This window comes from Ovis canadensis, chromosome 12, assembly GCF_042477335.2.
Source record: "Ovis canadensis isolate MfBH-ARS-UI-01 breed Bighorn chromosome 12, ARS-UI_OviCan_v2, whole genome shotgun sequence".
Classification (NCBI taxonomy): domain Eukaryota; kingdom Metazoa; phylum Chordata; class Mammalia; order Artiodactyla; family Bovidae; genus Ovis; species Ovis canadensis.
In genome coordinates this window covers 57,981,689-58,007,310 of record NC_091256.1, presented here as the reverse complement: position 1 = coordinate 58,007,310, position 25,622 = coordinate 57,981,689, and the positions used below count along the sequence as shown (strand labels likewise).

General features: G+C 47.0%; 1 protein-coding gene across 3 annotated transcripts in view; it reads right to left on the bottom strand.

Moving 5' to 3' along the window:
* NPHP4 (nephrocystin 4) overlaps positions 1 to 25,622 on the bottom strand; it is a 147,886-nt gene that overhangs the window by 48,041 nt on the left and 74,223 nt on the right. For all 3 annotated transcript variants that reach the window (XM_069544833.1, XM_069544835.1, XM_069544834.1), the window contains exons 13-17: positions 11,778 to 11,839; positions 9,847 to 9,957; positions 8,447 to 8,595; positions 8,099 to 8,290; positions 7,475 to 7,662 (exon numbers count right to left, since the gene is read on the bottom strand). In XM_069544833.1, the coding sequence (XP_069400934.1) occupies positions 7,475 to 7,662; positions 8,099 to 8,290; positions 8,447 to 8,595; positions 9,847 to 9,957; positions 11,778 to 11,839 (702 nt within the window). The remainder of the gene's footprint in view (positions 1 to 7,474; positions 7,663 to 8,098; positions 8,291 to 8,446; positions 8,596 to 9,846; positions 9,958 to 11,777; positions 11,840 to 25,622) is intronic.

Sequence of the window (25,622 nt, the reverse complement as noted above, 5' to 3'; positions counted from 1 at the left end):
ATTTTGTCATAATTGCTAAAAATTGGAAGCAACCAAGACATCTTTCAGTAGATGAATGGATAAGTAAACTGAGGTACATCCAGACCACAGAGTATTATTCAGTGCTGAAAATAAATGAGCTATCAAGCCACAAAAAGACATGGAAGAATCTTAAATGTGTATTACTTAGCAAAAGAAGCCATCTGAAAAAGTATATGCTATATAGTTTCATCTGTATGATATCCTAGAAAAGGCACAACTATGGAGACAGTAAAGGGATCAGGAGCAGACAGGGTGGAGCACCCGGGACGTTTCAGGCAGTGAAATTACCCTGGTTGATATGGTAACAGCAGATACATACATTTGTCAAAATCCATAGAAGGTACAACACCAACAGTAAACCTTAAGGTAAACTATGAGCTTTGGCTAGCAACAGTGTATCAATATTAGTTCATCAACTATAACAAAGGGGTACCACATAAATGTAAGATGTTACTAATGGGGGAGCCTCTCGGGCAGGCTCAGGATCATTTCATGGCAATAGATAGGGAAACAATGGAAACTGTGACAGACTTATTTTGGTCTGTCAAAATCACTGCAGATGGTGACTGCAGCCATGAAATTAAAAGACGCTTGCTCCTTGGAAGAAAAACTATGACCAACCTAGACAGTGTGTTAAAAAGCAGAGACACTACAAAAGCTGACAAAGGTCCATCTAGTCAAAGCCATGGGTTTTCCAGTAGTCATATATAGATGTGAGAGATGGACCATAAAGAAAGCTGAGCGCCGAAAAAACAATGCTCTGAACCGTGGTGTTGGAGAAGACTGATGAGAGTCCCTCGGACTGCAAGGAGATGAAACCAGTCAGTCCTAAAGGAAATCAGTCCTGAATATTCATTGGAAGGACTGATGCTGAAGCTGAAATTTCAATACTTTGGCCACCTGAAGTGAAGAACTGACTCATTGGAAAAGACCTCGATACTGGGAAAGATTGAAGCCAAGAGAAGGGGAAGACAGGATGATATGGTTCGATGGCATCATCAACTCGATGGACATGAGTTAGAGCAAGCTTTGGAGTTAGCCTGGCATGGTTGCAGTCCATGGGGTTGCAAAGAGTCAGACACAACTGAGCAACTGAACTAAACTGAACTGACGGGGACAGGAAGTATATGGGGACTCCTGACTATCTGCTCACTTTCTCTATAAATCTAAAACTGCTCTGACAAATAAAATCTATCAATTTTATAAAATCCATAGAACAGTGTACTTTGTTGCAGGCATGCTATATTAGGTTGGCCAAAAAGCGTCATAGCTTTTTTCCATAACATCTGGTGGAAAAAGTCTGAACAAACTCTTGGACCAACCCAATATTTCAACAACAAAAGAAAACAAGTCTTAAGTGAGGGCCATGAAAGTGCCAGTGCTCAACCAGCACAACTTCTGGAGCCTTGAGGGGCATCCACAGAGGACCCCTGAGTTCAAGCTGCTGAAGGAAGAAGCCCAGACCTGCCCAGTCAGAGGCATCTTTCGCCGAGACTCAGCTGTATAAGAAATTGTAAAGCCTTTCTGGACTTTAAGATTAATTTTAGACTTTGAATTTTAATTCACCCTGACAAGAAAAATTTGATTTTGGAGTTTAATTTCTTTGGACTTCCACTTGCAGGGAAATTTAATTTGGGGACTAATTTCTCTCTGGGCAATTCCTAATGGAAAGGGGTTTATAGTCAAATCAGGAGCACCTCTAAGTGACTGGCTTTTTTTTATTGAATTATCTTCAGGCTATCGTTTAACCTCACAGCAGAATCTCTGATGAGCTAAACTGGATCAAGGGACTGGATAGAACTTAGAATGGGAAATAGGGAATGAATTCTCAGCAACGGGTGCAGAGGAGCCTTGAAATCTATGCATTATTCTGGTCCAATTCAAAGCCTTCTGAGGACATAAGCTATATAACCTATCCACCACTGGTCCTGAAGGACAGGCAAAGGAAAGATGGTTGGTTTGGGAGAAGTGGTCCCAGGGAGGCTGGGAAACCTCCCCCATGATGACTAGTCCCACAAGGAAGGCCACACCCCCACTGACCATACCCTCAACCGTTAAGCTCAAGGGGTAGAGAGAATGAAACGCAAGAAGGTTGCAGGAGCCCATCCTCTCCCAGCCCCACCTCTCCACAAAGGGGCCTCCTGTGCCCACCCTCTGCCCAGCACACACCCCTCCCCAGAGAAAAATTAGCTCACAGGCTAATGGGTTTGGCAGAAAGAACAGGGCCTGAGCTGCTCACCCTTTCCCCTGACTACTCTTTTCAGATTTATCCACAGGAAGAGAGGATGCTGTGGTCTACAGGCAACGGGGGCAGCAGCTCTGCCCCAAGGATCAAGGCTGACAGCGGCTGCCAGCCTGACCTCTCCCTGCCACTCACCTGATGGGGGGTCAGCAAGCCTGGCTTTCAGACTAGTGCCACCCCACACCTGCTCTGACACTCCCCACTGATGCTGACCTTGGAGAAGGGAGCAGAGCACCACCTGTGTACCCATGAGCCCTAGCGCCTAACAATCTGGCCGACCCTTCGCACTACTTCTTTGTTTTCCAACCATTTATACTCATTTTTAAATTTCTTTCCTTCTTTTATTTAGTTTATTCTATTTTTCTTTTTTTTTTTTTCACCAAACTTCCTGAGCTGAACAATTCAGTTCAGTCCACTCAGTCTTGTCTGACTCTTTGCACCCATGGACTACAGCACGCCAGGCTTCCCTGTCCATCACCAACTTCTGGAGCTTGCTTAGACTCATGGCATCGAGTCAGTGATGCCATCCAACCATCTCATCCTCTGTCATCCCCTTCTCCTCCCACCTTCAATCTTTCCCAGCATCAGAATCTTTTCAAATGTGTCACTTCTTCAAATCAGGTGGCCAAAGTATTCGAGTTTCAGCTTCAGCATCAGTCCTTCCAAAAATATTCAGGACTGATTTCCTTTAGGACTGACTGGTTTGGACTCCTTTCAGTCCAAGGAACTCCAAACATCGATTCTTTGGTGCTCAGCTTTCTTTATGGTCCAACTGTCACATCCATACATGACTACTGGAAAAACCATAGCCTTGACTATACAGATCTTGTTGGCAAAATAATGTCTCTGCTTTGTAATATGCTGTCTAGGTTGGTCATAGCTTTTCTTCCAAGGAGCAAGCATCTTTTAATTTCATGGCTGCAGTCACCATCTGCAGTGATTTTGGAGCTCAAGAAAATAAAGTTTCTGACTGTTTCCATTGTTTCCCCATCTATTTGCATGAAGTGATGGGACCAGATGACATGATCTTAGTCTTTTGAATGTTAAGTTTTAAGCCAGCTTTTTCACTGTCCTCTTTCACTTTCATCAAGAGACGTTTTCGTTCTTCTTCACCTTCTGCCATAAGGGTGGTGTCATCTGTGTATCTGAGGTTATTGATATTTCTCCCAGCAATCTTAATTCCAGTTTGTGCTTCATCGAGCTCTGCATTTCGCATGATGTACTCTGCATAGAAGTTAAATAAGCAGGGTGACAATATACTGCCTTGATGTACTCCTTTCCCAATTTAGAACCAGTCTGTTGTTCCATGTCCAGTTCTAACTGTTGCTTCTTGACCTGCATACAGATTACTCAAGAGGCAAGTCAGGTGGTCTGGTATTCCCATCTCTTGAAGAATTTTCCACAGTTCGTTGTGATCCACACAGTCAAAGGCTTTGGTATAATCAATAAAGCAGAAATAGATGTTTTTCTGGAATTCTCTTGCTTTTTCAATGATCCAGCAGATGTTGGCAATTTGATCTCTGGTTCCTCTGCCTTTTCTAAATCCAGTTTGAACATCTGAAAGTTTACAATTCATGTACTACTGAAGTCTCTCACTTGGAGAATTTTCAGCATTACTTTACTAGCGTGTGAGATGAGTGCAATTGTGCGGTAGTTTGAACACTCTCTGGCATTGCCTTTCTTTGGGATTGGGATGAAAACGGACCTTTTCCAGTCCTGCAGCCACTGCTGAGTTTTCCAAATTTGCTGGCATATTGAGTGCAGTACTTTCACAGCACCATCCTTTAGGATTTTAAATAGCTCAACTGGAATTCCATCACCTCCACTAGCTTTGTTCATAGTGATGCTTCCTAAGGACCAGTTGACTTCGCATTCCAGGATGTCTGGCTCTAGGTGAGTGATCACACCATCGTGATTATCTGGGTCATGAAGATCTTTTTTGTACAGTTCTTCTGTGTATTCTTGCCACCTCTTCTTAATATCTTCTGCTTCTGTTAGGTCCATCCCATTTCTGTCCTTTATGTGCCCATCTTTGCATAAAATGTTCCCTTGGTATCTTTAATTTTCTTGAAGAGATCTCTAGTCTTTCCCATTCTATTGCTTTCCTCTATTTCTTTGCACTGATCATTGAGGAAGGCTTTCTTATCTCTCCTTGCTGTTCTTTGGAACTCTGCATTCAGATGGGTTATCTTTCCTTTTCTCCTTTTCCTTTCTCTTCTCTTCTTTTCTCAGCTATTTGTAAGGTCTCTTCAGACAACCATTTTGCCCTTCTGCATTTCTTTTTCTTGGGGATGATCTTGATCACTGCCTCCTGTACAATGTCACAAACCTCAGTCCATAGTTCATCAGGCACTCTATCAGATCTAATCCCTTGAATCTATTTCTCACTTCCACTGTATAATTGTAAGGGATTTGATTTAGGTCATACCCAAATGGTCTAGTGATTTTCCCTACTTTCTTCAATTTAAGTCTGAATTTGGCAATAAGATCTTTCTTTATTTAGAAAGATGGTCTTATATGAAAACTGATTATTCACTGATATGTGTATACATCTTAGGTCACCAAGCAGGTATTGCCATACACCTAATCTCATTTTACAGCATTCTTTGACTGTCATACCTCAAGGTCAGAAATCATTCATGGCCTTTCCCCCAGAAGGTTCAGTGCTCTGTGGTGACCTAAGTGGGAAGGAAATCCAAAAAGAGGAGATATGTGTATATGTATGGCTGATTCACTTTGCTGTACTGTAGAAACTAACAACATTGCAAAGCAACGCTGCTGCTGCTGCTGCTGCTGCTAAGTCGCTTCAGTCGTGTCTGACTCTGTGCGACCCCATAGACGGCAGCCCCCCTGGCTCCACCGTCCCTGGGATTCTCCAGGCAAGAACACTGGAGTGGGTTGCCATTTCCTTCTCCAATGCATGAAAGTGAAAAGTGAAAGTGAAGTCGCTCAGTCATGTCCGACTCTTTGCGACCCCATGGACTGCAGCCTACCAGGCTCCTCCGTCCATGGGATTCTCCAGGCAAGAGTACTGGAGTGGGGTGCCATCACCTTTTCTGAAAGCAATGCTACTCCATTAAAAATTAATTTTTAAGAAAGATACTTTCTTCATTCCCAATATAAGCATTTAAAGCTGCAAATTTCCCTGTAACTACCATTTTACTTATTAGTTTTGATGTACAATATCATTTTTCCATTCAGTTTTAAACAGTCATCTCTATATTGATTTCTTTATTGACCTATGGGAACATTAGAAGTATATTTTAAAATTCAACAATCCAGCAGTTTGGAGCCTTCTGGGGGAAAGGTAATGAATGATGATTTCTGACCTTGAGGTATGACAGTCAAAGAGTGCTGTAAAATTAGATTACGTATATGACAATACCTGCTTGGTGACCTAAGATACATACATATATCTATGAATAATCAGTTTGTACAAGTTTTAAAGTATACCTGAAAATAATGTATGTTCTCTAAATTGGTTGTACAGGTTTTATAATACCACCTTTCTAAACTGTATAATATCATCATTAATTTTTTCTGCTTTATCTATCAATTCACTGAGAGAAATGTATCAAAATCTATGATTATAGGTCTGTCAGCTTCTCCCTATAAAGTCCATTAACTAGTCCTTCATATTTGGAGGTTGTGTCTGTTGGAAGTTCACAGACTGAGAGTCATTTTTCCTAGTGAATTACTCTCGATTATTATTTAATAGGTTTCTTGATTCCCAGCAATGCATTTGCCTTGTCACTTTTGTCTGATGTTAATATTGTTAAGCTACTTTCATTTAACATTTTAACACACCTTTCTCTACCTGTTACTTTCTACTCAAGAGGCAGTGGTTGTTCAGACCTCAGCTCTGTCCCTTATGAGCCATGTGACTGGCCAAAGACAACAACATATTTGGTATATTCCAATCCACTGCAGTGTAAATCCATTAGTTTATAATGATATGAGAAAAAAAAAAAAGCCATTGGAGCCATCTTTGAAGGATACTGGTAACTGTCTGGTTACTTTGAAAATCAGCAAATACAGGGGGAAACATGCACTATTTTGGCTTCCTTATATGAATTGCACCTCTAGATAACCAAATAGTTGATGAGGAGAAGTTTCTTTTTAAGGAAGCATTCTGGCTGATAAATGAAGAAGTATTCCAGAAGTAGTATAAGAAGTAACCAGGTGTCAGCAGAGATGGGGACACACCACCAGTGACAAAGACTCTTTGCCCCATACGAAGAGAATGCATCTGCCCTTGCAGCTAGATCTCATTCCAATTTACAGGAGAAACAGGGACGAGAGGAACACTGCAGAAGCCACCACTGAGCCTTGAAACCAAAGTGCAGGCTCTGGGAGGCTCTAGGGGGCCAGCAACTCTATGACTTCAACCAATAAACTAAAATGAAAAAGCAGGGATGGGAAGGTGATGACAACTACAGGTAGAAAGAGACTCGAGAGGCACACCTTCCCAACATATGGACCTCAGGTCTTGATTTGAACAAACTACTAAAAATTTTTATGAAGTTATTGGGGAAGTCTTAACATTGGCTAGATATTTGCTAATATTAAATCATCATTCTTTTTTTGAGTGGGGTAATATTATTGAGTTTCTGTTTCTCAAAAAACAAAAAGACTCTAGGGACTTCCCAGGTGGTCCAGTGTCTAAGACTCCGTGCTCCCAATGCAGAGGGCCCGGGTTCAATCCCTGGTCAGGGGACTAGGTCCTGCAAGCCACAACTAAGAGTTTGCATTGCTCAACTAAAGATCCCACATGCTGCAGAGGAGCCTGGCAGGCTACAGTCCCTAGGACTGCAAAGAGTTGGACATGACTGAAGAGACTTAGCACGCATGCTGCAATGAAGATCAAAGATCCAGCATGCTTCAACTAAATAATAAAATTTTTTAAATGGTTAAAGCTAAAAGGCTTTTTTTAAAAGACTCTACTTTTTTAGATACACATAAGAGAACATCTAGAGATGAAATTATATGTCTAGGCTATGGTTCAGATAGCCCTGGTTTGGGGAGGGGTCTGGGTGGGATGTCATTGACAATCGTCAGAGCTAATTGGCAGGAGCACTGATTATTCATTATACTAGTCACTCAAATTCTGTACCTGTTTGAAGTTTTTCATTTTTCAGCATGTTTTAAATAATAAAACTCACAGACAGAGCTCAGCACTGAGTTCTCTGTATGCCGGATACCCAGGCTCACCAGCATCAAAGGAGCCATCCTTCTGGATCTGGGCGAGGATGTGCGACAGGGAGGCAGAGCTGGTCCTCCCCGCATCGGCCAGCTCCACGAGCTGCAGCCGTGGTGTGGTCTCGGGCGGGAAGCGGTAGAACTGGAACGTGAAGTACACAGTCTGAGGCCATGGTGCTGCCTGCTCATCCTGAGGCACCCTGGATCCAACAACACCCTGAGTCAACCAGGCATCCCAGCAGAGAACTGGGCTTTCATCACAAGCTTGCGGGGAGACTGCCTCCTCCACCCCCACAGCAGCCACACCGTAATGTCTGGGAACCCTCTGAGAAGTCCCCTTTCAGGCGTGATGGACAGCCCTGCCCTCGGGGCTACACCAGCACCCGAGGACCAGGCAACACGCTGCCCATGTTGTGACTAAGGACCATAGGCGACCGGGTAAAGCAGAGTTTATAGCATTTGGAAATGGCTGGGGGTGGGTCCCAGCCAGACTGAAACAAAGACACAGAGCATTCCGTAATCGCTAAGACTTGATCATAGGTTTCTGCCGGGTCAGAACCACATGGAAGCTTTCCCTCAATGCAAGAAATGCAAAAGCCAGGTAAAGAGTAACAGACAAAATAATCAAGAATTTACCTGCTAAAGGCAAGAAACTGCAGCACTATCTCATTGCCTTGTAGACAGTCCGATTCTTCCTTCTGAGGGCTGAACTTCACGGGGTCTGTAGGGCTCACAGCTTCAGCTGGTTGCTTGTTGGCGTCCAGAATCTCGGGAAAGCCAGCAGACTGCAGCAGTGCCAGAGAGGCCCGTGACAGCTTCCCTCCAGAGCTGGAATGGATGGCCCCCTGAGCCAGCCTCCATGAGAAGGCCAACCGAGGGGCAGGACCCGGACAGTCACCTCTCTGGGAAAGCCTGCTATTCAGGGAGTCACAGGGTCTTGATGCACAATGCTTGCCTGGGGTCCCTCCCAGACCTGCTCCTCACCTCCTGGTCTGGGTTCCTGCAATGATCGGGGCATGCACGGGTGTGAAAGGCAGTTCCTGCAAGTGGTCAGCAGCGGACGTTCCCAGGGCTAAGGCTGTCTGGCTCAGGTCAGCCTCCAGGTGAGAGATCCTGCCCTCCAAGGGGAACTCCTGCCAAATACAGTGGGGCCCCAGGTGAGGCCAACAAGAAGCCCCACCCGTAACCAAGGAAGCTGGACGTGGGGCTCATGGATGAACTGCCCCTGGCACATGGCAAATGAAAACACAGGAGGCTCAGCTGCACTGCAATCTCAGGTAAGTGGTGAATACATTTAGTATAAGCATGTCCTGGGCAATATCTGGGACATACACTAAAAAGTGATTGTTTATGTGAAATTCTAATTCACCTGGGCATCCTGTATTTTATGAGTTGAAAAGCAACAAGGAAGGAACCACTGATTTTATGAACAGGTCAGTAGCCTGGGAGATGCCTGATGCCTGAGAAGGCAAATTAACATTAAAACCATGTCCATGGAACAGGAAGATGAAACTGTCTCCAGCAATGCAAGGGAGCCTGTGGGACAGAGCCCTCACATGTACAGACGCTCCCTGTCCCGTCAGCCAGTGCTCTAGGCACCCACCTGCCACCTCCCACTTCTGTCTAAGTGAAGACCTTATTGGGGTCCAGGATACTCTCTCTAGAGCTGGCTTCCCCAGCTTCTCATTTCATTCAGAAGGAGCCCCAAGTGACTTGGTCGCCAGTAACAGAAGAGATGTAAGATCTTCCTGACTACGTGAGCCCAGGGATATTTTGGAATAAGGCATTTCAGCATGAGGATTTTCAGGTAAGTAATCAACTACAGCCGCTTTTCTTCGACAGACTTCCAGGGCAAGACTGAAGTTAGCAGGTGAACCAGGAAACTCTGTGTGGGTCCCCTAAGGCCAGTGGAAGCAAACAGGCCTATTTGGGCCCATTAGCTCCACTGGAATCCGGGGTGGTGAGCTTCACAGACTCCTCTGGCCTCAGACAGGGAGCCAAGCATCCTGGAGGGGGAGCTGGCAGCTTGGATCAGCCTCTAGTTACATCTCCAAGGAAACTTTTCTTTTTCTCTTGTGTTCAGAGGTCTAAGGGCGCTTTGTCTCCTCAGGTAGAACAAAGCCAGGAATCAAGCCCTGTGGCAGGACCACCTCCCAAACCAAACCCTTGGTCACCAAGACAGATGGTGGAAGATATCTAGAACCTGGAAAGGAGGAAATGTCCAGCCCCCATCCCTACGCCTGCTTCACAGGGACCCCATGAAGGTCTCGGCCACCTCGCCAAGGGCAAGGGCAGCCGGCCAAGACAGAGACTTCAACCGAGTTGGGAGTCTGGAGACATTCTCAGGAAGAAGGCAGGACAGGAGGAAGGGGCGGGCTACTTACCCCTGGGACCAGAGAGGGCACAGGGCTCCCAGGTGGCTGTGATGAGGGTTTGGCCGAGTGGTGGCGCAGAGCCGGGGATGGTGGGGAAGCCGCCAGCTGGGAAAGCGACAGCTGAAGGGAAGAAAGTTTGGGTGAGACAACAAAGGGCACCCCAGTAACTTCACAGAGCCCCTCCCGCCCTCCCAGCACTGACCCTCTGGGGGAAGGAGGACTCTAGTTGTGGCCCCAGGAGGCAGCAAGGTCTGGGATCTCCTGGTCACCAGCTGCTCTGGACCAGGCACTGAGTCTAACTGCTTCTACTCTCATCACCAAGAGCTGCAATTAGGTGATCTCTCCCACACTGCAATATGTGAATAAAAATAGCATTAATAAGGAAAAGCAAGTGGAAGGGAAGCCGGGTTCTCTCCACTCAGGCTGCAGGTCTGGTCTCTGAACTTATTTGGGTTGCACCCCCATTCCCGGGCTGAACTCCTCCATGACCCCTTCTGACTGTAACCACCTATGTTCCTACGACATGAACCTGCCCGTTATGGGATGACCCTGATGGCAACTGATGTGGGCCCTGGAATCCCTGCTCCACTTCACTGCCACATGATGTGGGCAAGTCACCTAACTCACTTGGTTAAGCTAAATCACAGGGCTGCTGTGGGAAAGGACTTGGCATGTACCCGACATGGGGTCAGCCTTCCACAGATGGTACACATATGCAGGGACTGAACGTCAATGTGAAAAGCTGATGTGGGGTGGTGAAGGGCCCTGACCGTACTGAAGACCCATCTCTCAAATCCTGTTTATAATGCAGTACATGTTACAAATGGGACATCTGTCATCAGCAGTGACCATCAGCCCAGGGGTGGTGGTGGCGGTGGCGTGGCGGGTGGTGCTGGTACAGAAAGGACCCAGCACATGAAGAGGTGTTGAGGAAATGGATGGGGAACCCGGGGGACCTGGGCAGCATCTTGGGGTAGAGAGGAATGTAGGGTCAGCTCAGCTCCCCTGGACCCCAGCAGCTATCCTGAGCCTCTCCAGCCTCTGGGGGTGGGCGGTGCTGTTCTGTGGCCCTCCAGCACTCAGAGGCACCATGCCAAACACTGCAGGGGATATGGGGACAGGCCAGCAGGGGCCGGGAGGCTGCCCTGAATGTGTCTTCAGGCAAATGCAACATCCACTCTGATCCAGTTTCCCTGCTGCATGGTGCTCATTAAAGCCCTGTCCTGGGCCAGCCTCAGATACTGAACAATTTGACTTTTCTAGAAAGTCAATGTCCAGGATGGTGCTGGCAGACAAGGTCATCAGGAAGACAAACCAGCTCTGATCTCATTCAAACCACGTGGCCAGAGCCAGCCCAGAGCTATGGGCAGACCCATAGCCAGCTCAGGATCCCTGAAGGGTGGCTGCACACTCCCAGACCAGAGGAGGTCTCTGATGGGCCTGCAGGTCAAGGTCCTGTCCCCACCAGCACCAGCTGCTCAGAGTCCCTGCCCGGTTGCTGCCCAGGGACGCCGCAGCCCAGCCAGCACCCTCTCCTAGTAGAGAGGTCAAGAGGGCGCACCCCAGGGTCTCAAAAGAAAAACCAAGGCTGACCAGTCCTGAAAGATCATTAGCCACCTAACATAATTGCCAGGGAGAACACATTCTGAGTGTGGAAACAGGCCTTCAACGGCAACAGGACGATGGTTAACAACCACCGGAGCCACTGCCCCGACAGCCAGCTCTGGGACCCGCTGCAGAGACAGGCGGGGGTGGTTGAGGACACCCTGGTTGCCATCCCTGCGGGCCCATCCCCTCGGGCTCACCAGGATCCTTCCCACCCACACACGTAAACAGGACATCAAGTGTTCTTAAAGACACCAAGAGGACTTTGCTGCACCCAGAACCTTTAAATACGTGATTTTGGAATTCTGAAGCAGACCTCTCAGGAATGGACTTACCCCTGGTCCCACGGGTGAGTCCTGGGGAGCGGTGAGCCCCTGGGATGGTGATGCTGGTGGGCCTGCGAGGAAGCACAGGGGGACAGGGAAGGGACACCAAGAGCCCAGCTCAGTCAGGCCTGGTGCGCATCTCCCCCGACCCCACCCAAGCAGTAACCAGTGCTACAGCCGGGCAGCGGCCACCACACAGTCTCGCTTGGTGGGCAGACCAGCACGTGCTTCTGGGGTCACTGCCTGCAGGATGGAACCCGAGCTCACTCCCCACTTCCATAGCCTCCTTCTGCTCCTGTGGGCACGCTGCCTGTGCTCAGGGAGATGCGAGGCTCTCGGAAGGCTCACCCTGCCTTTCATCCTCTCACACACCCCTGCTTTCAGGGGGCTGGGCTCTGACGTCTGTCCAGACTGGGACTTCCCCAGCTGGGGCCCACTGGCTGTTTAGTTAAATAAGAAACTTCTACGCAGCCGCACACACACGGCAAATGCCACGGGTGGGGGCTCTGCTCTCGCATCGCTCACGGCCCATCCAAGTCTCACTCACTCTAGGGGTGAGAGTGTGGGCATGTTAGTACCAGGAAGAAGCCAGGCCAGTCCTCCTCAGGGTCCCCAGAGCGAGGGCGACCCTGGGTGATGCCAGGCTGTTCCCCACAGTGCCCAAGACGCCAACCTGTGCAGGGAACAGCCATCCCCACGGCGCCATCTCCACCCGCAGAGCTCGGTCCACACGCGGAGGTCCAGGGCAGGGCCGGGCAGGGTTTGCCTGCGCTGCTTCCACCCCCATCCCGGGCCCCGCACCCCAGCCCAGAAGCCCAGGCATCGCTCGAGTCCCAGAAACCCCCAGCCTCTCGGCACTGAGCTCCTGTGTCTGGGGCCACCATCACCTCGCCATCATCCCGCTCACATCATGTTTCTCCCACCTTCACCTGCCAGCGCCACCACCTCCAGCCCACCTGACCCAGGCCCACACTGACAGGGTCCTTCTCACCCACCCGAAGGCCCAGGTGTGACCGGACACCTGTCTCAAGTGACCTGCCCGGTTCCCCTGAGGACCACACCTGCCTCTCGCACCACAGTCCCCTTCACGGGGACCTGACTCTGGCCACCGCATGGGGACACCACCCCCTCTTGAACTTCAGGACATCCTGAGAAATCACGGCCCTCCCCTAGGTAACTAGCTCTGCTCCAGGCACCCCTACGTGGCCCTGAGGACCCAAGTTTAGCCCTTCCTCCCTCCCCTGTGGTCTCTGCTGCCCACATCCCTGCACAAGAAACCATCAGAATGGCTCACATGCTTCTGAAAATGGAAGCCCTGAAACAAAAGCCGGTCCATCCATGTGTGGAGCCTGGAAGCAATTAAAAAGCAGGAGGTCATCGGGTGCGTTGTGATGTGGGACTTGCCGTGACAACTGCTTTGCCAGGCACACTGGGCAGCTCAGGGCCCCACAGTCTCAGGAAGGGCTGAGTCAGCGATTTCACACCACCCGCACCAGTCACAAATGGGTCGGTCACGCCGTGCAGGAGACAGAGAACCTCAAGCTTGCAGCTGCAGCCACTGTGCCCGTCTGAAGATGAATTTCCTGACAACCGATTACTTCCCAGTCAGCCTCCACTCACTGAAAAGTGCTGTGGACAGAAGCTAAGGTGTCTGGTCCTCTCTCAGTTCAGCTTCTAGAAGCCCAAACGCCCTACACCTGACTAAAAAGGCCACGAAGGGGCTTGCAACCTGCCCCGAACCTGGGCTGTCCACGTCCCATCGGGTCACACCACTGCACTGCGCGCTTCTCTGCACTGGGCCTGGGGGGCAGTGTGTAGACTATGCAGGTCAGAAGCCCACTCATACTCCAGGGCGATGGGGACTACTTTTCAGTTCAGCCCTTCTCGTGAGTCAAGTGAGTGGGCAAGCTTCACAGAGAGACAGAGAGTAAGTGCACAGACACGTGAGTGCTCAGGTACTGGGCCTGGCAACATCCTCCAGGCTAGAGCAGGCAGAGGCCTCACCTCTGTCTTCCTTGGAAAGGCTGGGGTGGGGGAGTCCCCATGCATTACTACCAGCCAGGAGCCAGCCCTGTGTGAGAGGCAGCATTAAAGCCTTTTGCCCCATGTTACAAGCTGCCTTCCAGAGAACACTTGTGCGTGAACACAGATGTGTATTTGGCTGGGGGTGGTGGGGAGGGTGCTGGGGAAAGGAGAATCAGCTGGCAGGGCCTGACGAAGGGGGGTTGTGGAGGAAAACGCTACCCTGCAGACAGACCTACTTGTGCTTAACCTAAGGGAGAGGCGGTTGTTGCATCCGTGGCAGCTGAGGGCCAGGTCCTGGACCAGGAGGGTGGGGGTCTGGGGATGTTCCAGGATGGGGCCAAACAGCTGGCTCCAAGGGTAAGGGGATGGAAGGGGTCATCACAGCCAAAGACACAATCACCATGATTCAAATAAAAATTCTGAAAAATAGCTTTCCCCATCAGACCTTGAAAACAAAGGATTAGTGAGTGTCATGGTACCTAGGACACTAAGAATTTACAAGGCAGACCCATTTGAAAGGCCTTTATTCCTAATTATTTGGCCTTTGAAAGCCATTCTCTTAAGACTTTGATCACAGAAATGGAGGAAGTGAGTAAAGTCTAGGAAGACATAATAGGATGCTGCTTGATGCAGCAGGCATGGGTCTCTGTGCTGAAGGAATCCAGACCTCACGAGGCCGAGAACTGGAAGTGCCCCACCTATTTAATCAGGCCCTAGAGTGGTGAGGAGTGCCAGACGTGCCCAGAGCCCTAGACTAAGCCACCTTCAAGGCCCAGGCTCAGAAGCCTGGGCTCTGAGCTGCTCACTGATGGCCTCCTGCAGAACGCACCCTCAGAGAGCCAGCCCTGACTTCCATCCCCTGGGTGACATCTTTTGCTGTCCCCACCGCTGCCTCATCTTAGGATGACACGTACCAGGGCACAGAGAGGATGCTCCCGAGGTTGTCACCAGCACAAAAGTCAAGAATCTAACTCCTTATTACTCTGGGAAACACCATGATTACATATTATCAATGACCCCTTCTGCTTTTATATCTATTAAGCAAATGCACCAAAATTCCGACACCACCAGAACATTCAAAAGCAAAATGTGGGTTAGAGAGATGCCGAGTTCCAAAAACTGGAGACAGAGGGCCCTCTAGTGGCACCCTCTCGTGCAGGGTGATGAATGGACCTTTGCTCCCTGGTAATTTTGCAGAAAGAATAAAAAGGACAATTCATAACAGGAAGCCAAAGCACCTCACTTAAAGTGACAGCCGCATATCATTAAGATTTCCAGAGGAACCATATAAGTTGGTAAAATATTGAAGCAGGAGAAGTTTCCATCATCAGTTAAACACCAGCAGATATTTGTGTCTCCTGTATTAGGTCTTGGGAGGCAGTGTTTTCAAATGCTTGGAACCTGGGGTGAAGGCGATCACATTAATGTGACATGAATGTGGCAATAAATCCAAATTAAATAAACCAAATGTCCCATCCGTGCAGATCTGCTGGTCCCCGAATGAGAGCTGAAAAGCAGAAGACGCTTCCACAGAGCACCTGCACCAGAGCTCGATTCCTGAGCTCCCAGCAGCACAAGCATCCCCTCCTGTGTGCTGAGAACATGGCAATAAATCTCTGGGGAAAGAACTAAGGGGTGTGCACCCAACACCTCTGAATCCCAGAAAGTCACGCTGCGACTCAGTGAGCCCCACACACGGGAGTAACACACTCGGCCCATCGGCCAGAAAGAGGCTCAGATCATCTTAAGCCCATAGCTAGCTGCCTTGTGGGGAAGCCCTTCCTGGGGGGTGGGGAGGTGTCCGCTGCCGCTTGAACTGCCACAGCGCTCACCATGCCTGCTCTGTGGCCAGCAGACCCTCTGCAGGTCGAGGTGGTGAGTGTCCAAAGGACAGGCCAGTTCCCACGGTCAGGAGCTCTATTCAATTGAAGATGGGGAAATGCAGGAAAACCTGGTTACAGCTGGAAGGCAACCTTGTGGTAGAGGCAGCTGAGCTCAGGGAAAGACACGGGACATGAAACTAGGCCCTCGATCCATCGGGTGGCCACCTGAATTCACCCTCTCTTTGAGAGCAGGACCAAGAGATGGTTTCCCTTTGGGGATCACCCTCCCAGCCCTTAATCCTGGGGTCAGCGGGGCTGGAAGTCTGAGCCATCCCAACAGAATGTGTGACCCAGAACAGATGGCCCCTGCCCACATCCCAGTCATTCAGGGTAAAGACAAGGGATGCAGCCAAGTGGGGGACTCCATCTCCCGACTTTGACCGGACAACTGGACAACAGAAGTTCTTCATGCTGGGATTCCTAAGCCCAGGGATGACAGAGAAGCTCCCAGAGCCACCCTGTAAGGAAACCCTACCAGGAAGGAAGCCAACAGGGATGGGGTGCAGGAGACAGACAGACACACCAAGTCTTCACCACATCACTTAAGTGCCAGGATATAGCCAAGACTCACACGCTCAACAGCCATCTTTTCCTATACTGTATGTATATCCCATTGGTTCTGTTTCTCTAGAGAACCCTGACTAAATGCTCATTTTACCCACCTTGTTGCTGTTGTTCAATCACTAAGTCGTGTCCGACTTTTTATGACCCCATGGTGTGCAACATCCCAGGCTTCCCTATCCTTCACTACTTCCTGGAGTTTGCCCAAATTGGCCCACTGGTCAAATTTGACCCACAATGTGTGCTTATAAATAGTTTTATTAGAACACAAGCATGCTTGTTCATTGACACACCCTCAACGGCTTTCACCAGCAGAGATGAGTAGCCACGACAGAGGTCATCTGGCCTACAAAGCTTAAAATATTTCTTATCTGGCCTTAAAGTCTGCTGACCTCTGCCAGAGATGGAGCTCAAATATGGAAAGAGAAACATAAATCCTGAACATAAGTTAATCAAATCAGGACAGGCCTAACTGTCAAGCTGCCCGCCCACCATTCTCTACCTTATTCTCTAAGAGGAACAGTAGCCCGCCAGGCTCCTCTTCCAAGGAATTCTCCTGCCAAGAATACTGGAGGGGGTAGCCAGCCCGACTCCAGGGTATCTTCCCGACGTAAGGATCAAACCCAGATCTCCAGTATTGCAGGAGGATTCTTTACCATCTGAGTCATCAGGGAAGCCCCTTTATTTTTAGACCAGTTTCATATTCACAGCAACTGTGAGCAGAAGGGACAGAGAATTCCCGCGTATTCCCTGCCCCACAGACACACAGCTTCCTCCACTATCAACACCCCACACCAGAGTGGGACAGCATTCTTTTTGCTGGTCTTTGTTTGTTTATTGTCTCTTTTTATTTTTATTTATTTTTTTAATTTTTATTTTTACTTTATTTTACTTTACAATACTGTATTGGTTTTGCCATACATTGACATGAATCCACCACGGGTGTACATGCGTTCCCAAACATGAACCCCCCTCCCATCTCCCTCCCCATAACATCTCTCTGGGTCATCCCCATGCACCAGCCCCAAGCATGCTGTATCCTACATCGGACATAGACTGGCGATTCAATTCTTACATGATAGTATACATGTTACAATGCCATTCTCCCAAATCATCCCACCCTCTCCCTCTCCCTCAGAGTCCAAAAGTCTGCTATACACATCTGTGTCTTTTTTGCTGTCTTGCATACAGGGTCATCACTGCCATCTTTCTAAATTCCATATATATGTGTTAGTATACTGTATTGGTGTTTTTCTTTCTGGCTTACTTCACTCTGTATAATCGGCTCCAGTTTCATCCATCTCATCAGAACTGATTCAAATGTATTCTTTTTAACAGCTGAGTAATACTCCATTGTGTATATGTACCACAGCTTTCTTATCCATTCATCTGCTGATGGACATCTAGGTTGTTTCCATGTCCTGGCTATTTTAAACAGTACTGCGATGAACATTGGGGTACATGTGTCTCTTTCAATTCTGGTTTCCTCAGTGTGTATGCCCAGCAGTGGGAATAAGGAAGTTCTATTTGCAATTTTTTAAGGAATCTCCACACTGTTCTCCATAGTGGCTGTACTAGTTTGCATTCCCACCAACAGTGTAGGAGGGTTCCCTTTTCTCCACACCCTCTCCAGCATTTATTGCTTACAGATTTTTGGATCGCAGCCATTCTGACTGGTGTGAAGTGGTACCTCACTGTGATTTTGATTCGCATTTCTCTAATAATGAGTGATGTTGAGCATCTTTTCATGTGTTTGTTAGCCATCCGTATGTCTTCTTTGGAGAAATGTCTATTTAGTTCTTTGGCCCATTTTTTGATTGGGTCGTTTATTTTTCTGGAATTGAGCTGCATAAGTTGCTTGTATATTTTTGAGATCAGTTGTTTGTCAGTTGCTTCATTTGCTATTATTTTCTCCCATTCAGAAGGCTGTCTTTTCACCTTGCTTATATTTTCCTTTGTTGTGCAGAAGCTTTTAATTTTAATTAGATCCCATTTGTTTATTTTTGCTTTTATTTCCAGAATTCTGGGGGGTGGATCATAGGGGATCCTGCTGTGATTTATGTCAGAGAGTGTTTTGCCTATGTTCTCCTCTAGGAGTTTTATAGTTTCTGGTCTTACATTTAGATCTTTAATCCATTTTGAGTTTATTTTAAATGTGACCTCTGTGAGGACAGGAGCCTGGAAGTTTACCTGGACATTACGGACTCTCAGTAGGGTTTTCTGAATGGATGGGGTACGGGGGTCAGTGGTGAGCAAACCTATGTGAATGAACACTCCTTCACTTTCTCTCAAAGTGGTTAATAAGAAATGCTGGGAGCAGGGCCAACACCGAGCTCTGCAGCCGGGCAGGAATCCACTTCCCTGGATGGCAGCACAGGCACAGGTGTGCACCCATCAAGGACTCTGGAGTCAACAGTGCAGTTCAGTTCAGTTCAGTTGCTCAGTCATGTCCGACTCTTTGCGACCCCATGAATCACAGCATACCAGGCCTCCCTGTCCATCACCAACTCCTGGAGTTCACTCAGACTCACGTCCATCGAATCCATGATGCCTCCAGCCATCTCATCCTTGGTCGTCCCGTTCTCCTCCTGCCCCCAATCTCTCCCAGCATCAGAGTCTTTTCCAATGAGTCAACTCTTCACATGAGGTGGCCAAATTTACTGGAGCTTCAGCTTTAGCATCATTCCTTTCAATGAACACCCAGGACTGATCTCCTTTAGGATGGACTGGTTGGATCTCCTTGCAGTCCATGGGACTCTCAAGAGTCTTCTCCAACACCACAGTTCAAAAGCATCAATTCTTCGGCGCTCAACTTCCTTCCCAGTCCAACTCTCACATTCATACATGACCACTGGAAAAACCAGAGCTTTGACTAGACGGACCTTTGTTGGCAAAGTAATGTCTCTGCTTTTGAATATGCTATCTCTATCTAGGTTGGTCATAACTTTTCTTCCAAGGAGTAAGCATCTTTTAATTTCATGGCTGCAATCACCATCTGCCGTAATTTTGGAGCCCCCAAAGATAAAGTCTGACACTGTTTCCACTGTTTCCCCATCTATTTCCCATGAAGTGATGGGACCAGATGCCATGATCTTCGTTTTCTGAATGTTGAGCTTTAAGCCAATTTTTTCACTCTCCTCTTTCACTTTCATCGAGAGGCTTTTTAGTTCCTCTTCACTTTCTGCCATAAGGGTGGTGTCATCTGTGTATCTGAGGTTATTGATATTTCTCCCGGCAATCTTGATTCCAGCTTGTGCTTCTTCCAAACCAGCGTTTCTCATGATGTACTCTGCCTATAAGTTAAATAAGCAGGGTGACAATTTACAGCCTTGACATACTCCTTTTCCTCTTTGGAACCAGTCTGTTGTTCCATGTCCAGTTCTAACTGTTGCTTCCTGACCTGCATATAGCTTTCTCAAGAGGCAGGTCAGATGGTCTGGTATTCCCATCCCTTTCAGAATTTTCCACAGTTTATTGTGATCCACACAGTCAAAGGCTTTGGCATAGTCAAGAAAGCAGAAATAGATGTTTTTCTGGAACTCTCTTGCTTTTTCCATGATCCAGCAGATGTTGGCAATTTGATCTCTGGTTCCTCTGCCTTTTCTAAAACCAGCTTGAACATCTGGAAGTTCATGGTTCACGTATTGCTGAAGCCTGGCTTGGAGAATTTTGAGCATTACTTTACTAGCATGTGAGGTGAGTGCAACTGTGTGGTAGTTTAAGCATTCTTTGGCATTGTCTTTCTTTGGGATTGGAATGAAAACTGACCTTTTCCAGTCCTGTGGCCACTGCTGAGTTTTTCAAATTTGCTGGCATATTGAGTGCAGCATTTTCACAGCATCATCCTTCAGGATTTGAAATAGCTCAACTGGAATTCCATCACCTCCACTAGCTTTGTTCATAGTGATGCTTTGTAAGCCCCACTTGACTTCACATTCCATGATGTCTGGCTCTAGGTGAGTGATCACACCATCATGATTATCTGGGTCATGAAGATCTTTTTTGTACAGTTCTTCTGTGTATTCTTGCCACCTCTCCTTAATATCTTCTGCTTCTGTTAGGTCCATACCATTTCTGTCCTTTATCGAGCCCATCTTTGCATGAAATGTTCCCTTGGTATCCCTAATTTTCTTGAAGAGATCTCTAGTCTTTCCCATTCTGTTGTTTTCCTCTATTTCTTTGCATTGATCGCTGATGAAGGCTTTCTTATCTTTCCTTACTCTTCTTTGGAAGTCTGCATTCAGATGTTTATATTTTTCCTTTTCTCCTTTGCTTTTCACTTCTCTTCTTTTCACAGCTATTTGTAAGGCCTCCTTAGACAGCCATTTTGCTTTTTCCATTTCTTTTCCATGGGGATGGTCTTGATCCCTATCTCCTGTACAATGTCACAAACCTCAGTCCATAGTTCATCAGGCACTCTATCAGATCTAGTCCCTTAAATCTATTTCTCACTTCCACTGTATAATCATAAGGAATTTGATTTAGGTCATACCTAAATGGTCTAGTGGTTTTCCCTACTTTCTTCAATTTAAGTCTGAATTTGGCAATAAGCAGTTCATGATCTGAGCCACAGTCAGCTCCTGGTCTTGTTTTTGCTGACTGTATAGAGCTTCTCCACCTTTGGCTGCAAAGAATATAATCAATCTGATTTCGGTGTGGAGTCAACAGTAAGTCTGCACAAATGTTGTGTTTGCTCCCGATCTGGTGGTTGCCTTGTTTCCACTGAGATTTGGGATCTGTATTTACTTGGGCCAGTGGTTGAGAGAGGTTATGAACATGTGGCCACTGCCCACCGATGCTGCCAGCTGGGAGGATGACAAGATCAGTGTGGCTGACAGCCAGTATGAACCATGTGCCCCGTTTCCAGGCAGTCCTAAGCACCTTGACTGATCTTCACTCATCTGACCCTCTCTACAATTCCTGACAGCCTCTTCCCATTTTTCTTTCCAGTTGTTTATCTCCTCCTTGTTGACCTTTCCATCATCGTTCTTCTTTCTAATCTTCTCATTCCTTCAATTAATTTTTAATGGTTTTACTTACTGCAAATATCTTTCAGTCTGAGGAACTGCTTTTTAACTTTGTTTATGGAATCTTCTCTCTTAGAAAATTTTCTTTATATGTTAACATAATCACATTTCTCAATCTTCTCTTTTTGGTTTACACTTTATCTCGTTTAAGGAAGCCTTCCCAACTCCAGGGTCATAAAAACATTCTCCAATTTCTTCCTAAGACTCCTCAAGTGTTCTTTTTCATCGAAATAGTCCTTTCATCCATCTACTTTATAACTCAGGACACTGAGGGACAGACACATGAAGCCACCGGCCTAGCATCATCCAGCTGGCAAGTCTGAATTGTCTTCAAAGCCACTTGCACGCCACTATGTGTCCACTTCCTTGCAGAAACCACCACACTTTCAGAACTCAGAACACCGGTGTGAAGGTTCAGACATAACAATATGCAGAGACCTATCTCAGTATCGTGGCTGCTGTGCAGCACCCACTGTCCAAAGAGACCAGCTCACTCCTTCATCCCCTGACCAGGGCACAGGCGGGTCGTTCCTGCACTGCAGCCATGAGACATGGAGGCCTTTGTGAGCACCCTCATCCAGGCCCCGGGCCACAGGACTAGCTCCTCTCTGCAACAGGCGCCTAGAAATGGCAGTCCTCTGCTGTCAGGCACTAACTGTATGCGTGCACGTGTGTGTGCTCAGTCACTCAGGTGTGTCCGGCTCTTTGCAACCCCATGGACTGTAGCCCACCAGGTTTCTGTCCATGGGATTTCCCAGGCAAATACTGGAGTGGGTTGCCGTTTTATCCTCCAGGGGATCTTCCCAACCCAGGGTACTAACTAAACACTACAAAATTGCTCTTCAAAGTGGTCCAGATACTTCAAAGTGGTCCTTCTCGGTGTGGTGGAAGGTCCTCTTTTCCCAAATTCTCAACCTCATGCTGTCATTCAGCCAGCTCTTTCCAACACAAGGGAAATGAAATGAGTTCTCATTTTCATTTGCATTTCTCTGATTACTAGTGAAATTGAGCATTTTTTCATACATTTTGGTTATTCTGGTTTCTCCTCTGTGAACTCCTTTTTCATATCCTTTGACCATTTTTCTGTCTTGTCTTTTATTATTCCTTATTGATTTGGGACAGCTCTTTTTATCATTTTTGTTCTCTCTAAACTTCTAATTAAAATTTCTAAAGTTCGGTCTTGTAACCCGTCCAGAATTTATGGTTTGTTATTCTTGTTGTTCAGTCGCCAAGTCGTGTCTGACTCTTTGCAACCCCAGAGACTGCAGTATTGCAGCTTTCGCTGTCTTTCACCATCTCCCAGAGTTTATTCAAATTCATGTCCATTGAGCTGGTGATGCTATCCAAACATCTCATCCTCTGCCACCCCCTTCTTCTCCTGCCTTCAATCTTTCCCAGCATCAGGGTCTGACCTACTTGCAGTCTGAGGTATGATTTGTATACAATATGAAATTGGGATCTGATTTTCTACTTTCCACAAGGACAGCCAGTACAATGCTGTTAATTGACTGGTGTGCGCTTACTCCCATGGTGGGCGGCATAATAGCAAGCCCCCAACACAAAGTGTCCACATTCTAATTACCAGAACCATGACTATGTTGTATTAACACTGCCAAGGGAACCAAGGTTGCAGATGAAACTAAGGTTGCTTATCAGCTGACCTTGAGATGCAGAGACTGCCCTGGATGGTAGGGGAGGGGATGGGGGTGCAGTAGGCAATGCAACTATGACAGTCCTGATGACTGAAAGGGAAGCCGGAGGGAGAATCAAAGAGAGATTTAAAACGTAACTCTGGGACTTCCCTGGCATTCCAGTGGCTAAGACTTTGAGCTCCCAGTGCAGGGGGCACCAGTTTGATCCCTGGTCAGGCAACTAGATCTAGCATGCCACATGGCCAAAAATAAATAAACTAAATTAAATGTAACTCTGCTGCCTCTGAAGATGGAAGCAGGGGCCAAAGGTACAGCTAGTCCCTGGGAGCTGGAAAAGGCAGGGAGACAGATTCTCCTCCAGAGTGTACAGCAGGAACACAGCCCCAAGACCTGGATTTCAGACTATGAGACCTCTGGACTTCTGATCTTCAGAAATGTGGGGTAGTAAGTTCATGCTATTTTAAGCAACCAAGCTTATAGTAATTTGTTATAATAATTAAAGGAAAGCAATATGCTCTTTATCTATAATTTGTCATATATCACACTTTTTATCTTGTCCCGTTATCCACTGCTCTGTATCTGTAGCAGTGTCACACTGTTCTAGTTACTATAATTTTACGCTAAGTCTGCAAGTGAAGAAAGGGGAAGCCTCTCTTCTTCACAGTTGCCTTGGCCATTCTTGAATGGACTTCCCTGGTGGCTCAGGGGTAAAGAATCTGCCTGCAATGCAGAGACCCGGGTTCGATCCCTGGGTTGGGAAGATCCCCTGGAGAAGGGAAAGGCTACCCCCTCCAGTATTCTTGCCTGGAGAATCGCCATGGACAGAGGAGCCTGGTGGGCTACAGTCCACAGGGTCGCAAAGAGTTGGACACAACTGAGTGACTAAGCATACATACACACACACGCACACATTCTTGAATATGTAATTCTTTAATTTAAAAAGAAAAGAGTACATCTTAAGAGAAAATAAATGCAGTGCACAGCAGAGATGCTTTCTAGGGAGAGGGTGTGAGCCAAAACTCAAAATCATGAAGCAATGATTAGTGAATCACAAGCAGCACAAAGCAGCAAGGAAAAGCTTCAAAACCGCTGGACTTATCACCCCTGGGGTGGAGGATTTCAACAGCCTGGAAACTGTCAACAGCAGGCAAAAACTTTACTTCTGCCCAAATTCATTCCCCTGACTGAAACAAAAATTATTTAACTAACAAAATACACATGACAACGGTTTTAATGACATTGGAATTCAAGCAAGAAACGGTCCTAAGGAATTGGAAACAAAGAAGTAAGCCCTCCGATGGTCCCAAAATAAACATGTTGAGTGATTTTGCAGATTGCAGTGCAGGAAAGGGGAACGCAGAGCACAGTGGACCCTGATCGGAAGGCCGGGCTAAGAGTTCAAGGAGACCAAAGAAACTGAAGCTTGCAGGGCTGAGCACAAACAGGAGAGGGGTGCAGAGAGGGAGCTCCCGCCTCTTACAGAGGGTCCTTCTAGGATTCAGCAGGTCACTGACTGTGAAACTACCTAAGGATGGGGAAAGAATCACCCCCAAAATTAGAGGGACCAGTATCCTGTGCTCACATGGGGCCAGAAAGAAGCCATTCTCACAGACTGGTGAACTTCATAATTCAAGGACATCAGGCAAAGTACTGAAGGAGGTCTTCTCACTTAGTGAGGAGTAATTAGCTCTAGACTAAATGCCTATGGGGTCCCATCTCACAACTCTTAAAGGCCTAAATGACAACCCTAAATGACAAAATAATTTCCAAAGTTCGGAAGTGTTTACTAGCTACCTGGACTTCCCTGCATGTCCAGTGGTTAAGACTCCAAGTTTCCACTGCAGAGGGAACTAAGAGCCCACATGCCATGGGGTGTGGCAAAAATATATATATATATTTGTCAACTATAAAAATATTTAGCAACCACAAGGAGAAAACTCACAATATCTGGAATCCAATCAAAAGTTATTGACCATAGAGAAGCCGGAAGATACAACCCAAATCAGGACAAAAATCAATCAATCAAAACTAACGCACAACTGACCAAGATTTTAGAATTGGCAAACAAGGATATTAAAGTAGTGACAAACTTTGTAATGTTCTATCCAGATTCTGGTACCTTGAAACTAAACCTAGTTAAAATGAGAATTACTATATGGGTCATTTCACATGATAAAATGCTGGAATTTTAATTTTAATTGTTGCACAGGTCTAAGTTCATCTACCTCTGCTACCTTAGGAGAGGAACAAAAAAGCATAAGTTTGTCAGTAGTTATACCTGTATTTCACTTCTGGAGATGAAAACGACGATATCTGTGAGGAGAATGCACTGGGTGGGATTCGTGGCTGATCAGATGCTGCAGAAGAAAAGACGAGTGAACCTGAAGATGCAGCAATACAAAGTATCTAGGCCTGGAGCACAGAGAGAAAAGACCACAGGTAAAGCCGAGCAGAAGCTCAGCAGGGTGGGACTTCCCACAGCTTTGCCACCTGATAAAGCCATGACCGGGAGCCTCAAGGGAGAAGAGAGAGGAAGACAGAGAAAATAATCGAAGAAGGAATGATCAAAATTGTCCCAACTTTGATTTAAAAAGAAAAGAACAGAGATCAAGAAGTTCCATGAACACCCCCAAAACTAGTTAAAGGACCATTTTGGGAAACAAAGGTAGCAGCACACTAGGAGAGTTGGACTGTGAAGAAGGCTGA